Source organism: Antrostomus carolinensis, unplaced genomic scaffold, assembly GCF_000700745.2.
Source record: "Antrostomus carolinensis isolate BGI_N321 unplaced genomic scaffold, ASM70074v2 scaffold33066, whole genome shotgun sequence".
In the NCBI taxonomy this organism is placed as follows: Eukaryota; Metazoa; Chordata; class Aves; order Caprimulgiformes; family Caprimulgidae; genus Antrostomus; species Antrostomus carolinensis.
This window is the reverse complement of record NW_010320338.1, coordinates 1,863-3,183: the sequence shown is the minus strand read 5'-3', so window position 1 is coordinate 3,183 and position 1,321 is coordinate 1,863. Positions and strand designations below refer to the sequence as shown.

Below are 1,321 nucleotides of genomic sequence, written 5' to 3'. Positions count from 1 at the left end.
CACGTGCACCTCCGTGCATGGCACTGCCATGGGTGCCAAAGCCAAAGCCATGGTGAGATGGACCCATGGACCCTCCTGCACCACGCCGAGCTGTGAGGAAGGGCTGCACGTCCCTCCCTCCGTCTGCACGGGCGCAGCACACTGCCCCTGCCTGTGCCAAGACCCTGCCTGGTCCTTTGCAGGCAGCGCTGCCCAGGAACACCCCATGAACCAGCTGTGACACCACAGCAGGGAACAGCCCCTTCTCCAGCCTCATTTTTCCCAGATCTTTGTTTTCCAAGTCTTTGCTAAAAGCAGTCGCCAGCGACAAAGGACAAGTGCCAGCAGCAGAGCCCTGCCCTTACCTTGGGCTCCACGATCTTCCACCCATTGGCCTTGAGCTGCTGGAGCTCCGCGAATTTCATGCTGACATCCTCGATGGAGAGCTGCAGGAGGTCCCAAAAGCCGGCCAGGTCTTGGAAGGTGGGCACGGGGAATGCGTTGGGATCCTGCGGGGACAGAGTGTTGGTCACATTCACCCAGGGGACATCAGTTCTGCTGGCCACATGGCCATCCCACCCCGAGGCTGATGGAGGGCTCTCTGCTCAGCTCTCCCCAGGGGCGTTACAAAGTCCCTTTTCCACCAGCTAAGGGTACGAGACCCCCCACCCACCATGGCTGACCCCGTGGCACTGCTGCCCACACTCACCATGTTCGCAGAGGCGATAAAACTGCTGCACCTTCTGGGACATGAGGAGCTGGGCGCTGCCCCCGGCGCTCCGGATCTTCTCCAGGACTGGCGGGGGGAGAGCAGACAGACAGAGCTCCCATGGGGCACAAAGTCCCTCCCCTGCACAGCAGGGACCTGCACCCCCTGAGGGGCAGTGGGACAGCCCGGGCAGCTTGGAGCCCCTCAACCCATGTGGGGTCTCCTCCCTCCTCCAGACCCTACTAGTCCCAGAGAGTTTCCTGATGTTTCTTGCCCCCACCCAACCTCTTCAGCCTTGGCAGGGGAGATGCTCCAAGGTGGGAGCACTGCAGGACTGTGGCTGTGTCCCCCAGTCCCATGGAAGCCCCAGTCCCTGCTGACCCCACAAATCCCCTCGACTCACTCTCCTCCGGCAGGTCATAGTCCTCAGCCTCCCTCTCCATCTGCTGACACCACCCCTCCATCTTCTCCACCTCGGCCTGCAGCAGTTTGATGAACCATTCCCCATCACGATGGCAGGGAGAGGCACGGCCGGAGTCGGGGAGGCTGCGGGAGCCCCGTTCCATCCAGGCATCCCGCCGGGGCACCTCCACGGTGTCGTACTGCAGCTGGTAGTCCTCCCGGTACGCCCAC

The 1,321-nt window shown here is 62.5% G+C and overlaps 1 protein-coding gene across 1 annotated transcript in view; it reads right to left on the bottom strand.

Moving 5' to 3' along the window:
• Positions 1-344: 344 nt before the first annotated feature.
• DLGAP3 (DLG associated protein 3) overlaps positions 345-1,321 on the bottom strand; it is a gene marked incomplete at both ends in the record, with an annotated part of 2,478 nt that continues 1,501 nt past the window's right edge. The window contains 4 exons of the mRNA XM_029085343.1: positions 345-488; positions 653-657; positions 689-775; positions 1,092-1,321. The exon at positions 1,092-1,321 is cut by the window's right edge and continues 228 nt beyond it. Of these exons, the coding sequence (XP_028941176.1) occupies positions 345-488; positions 653-657; positions 689-775; positions 1,092-1,321 (466 nt within the window). The remainder of the gene's footprint in view (positions 489-652; positions 658-688; positions 776-1,091) is intronic.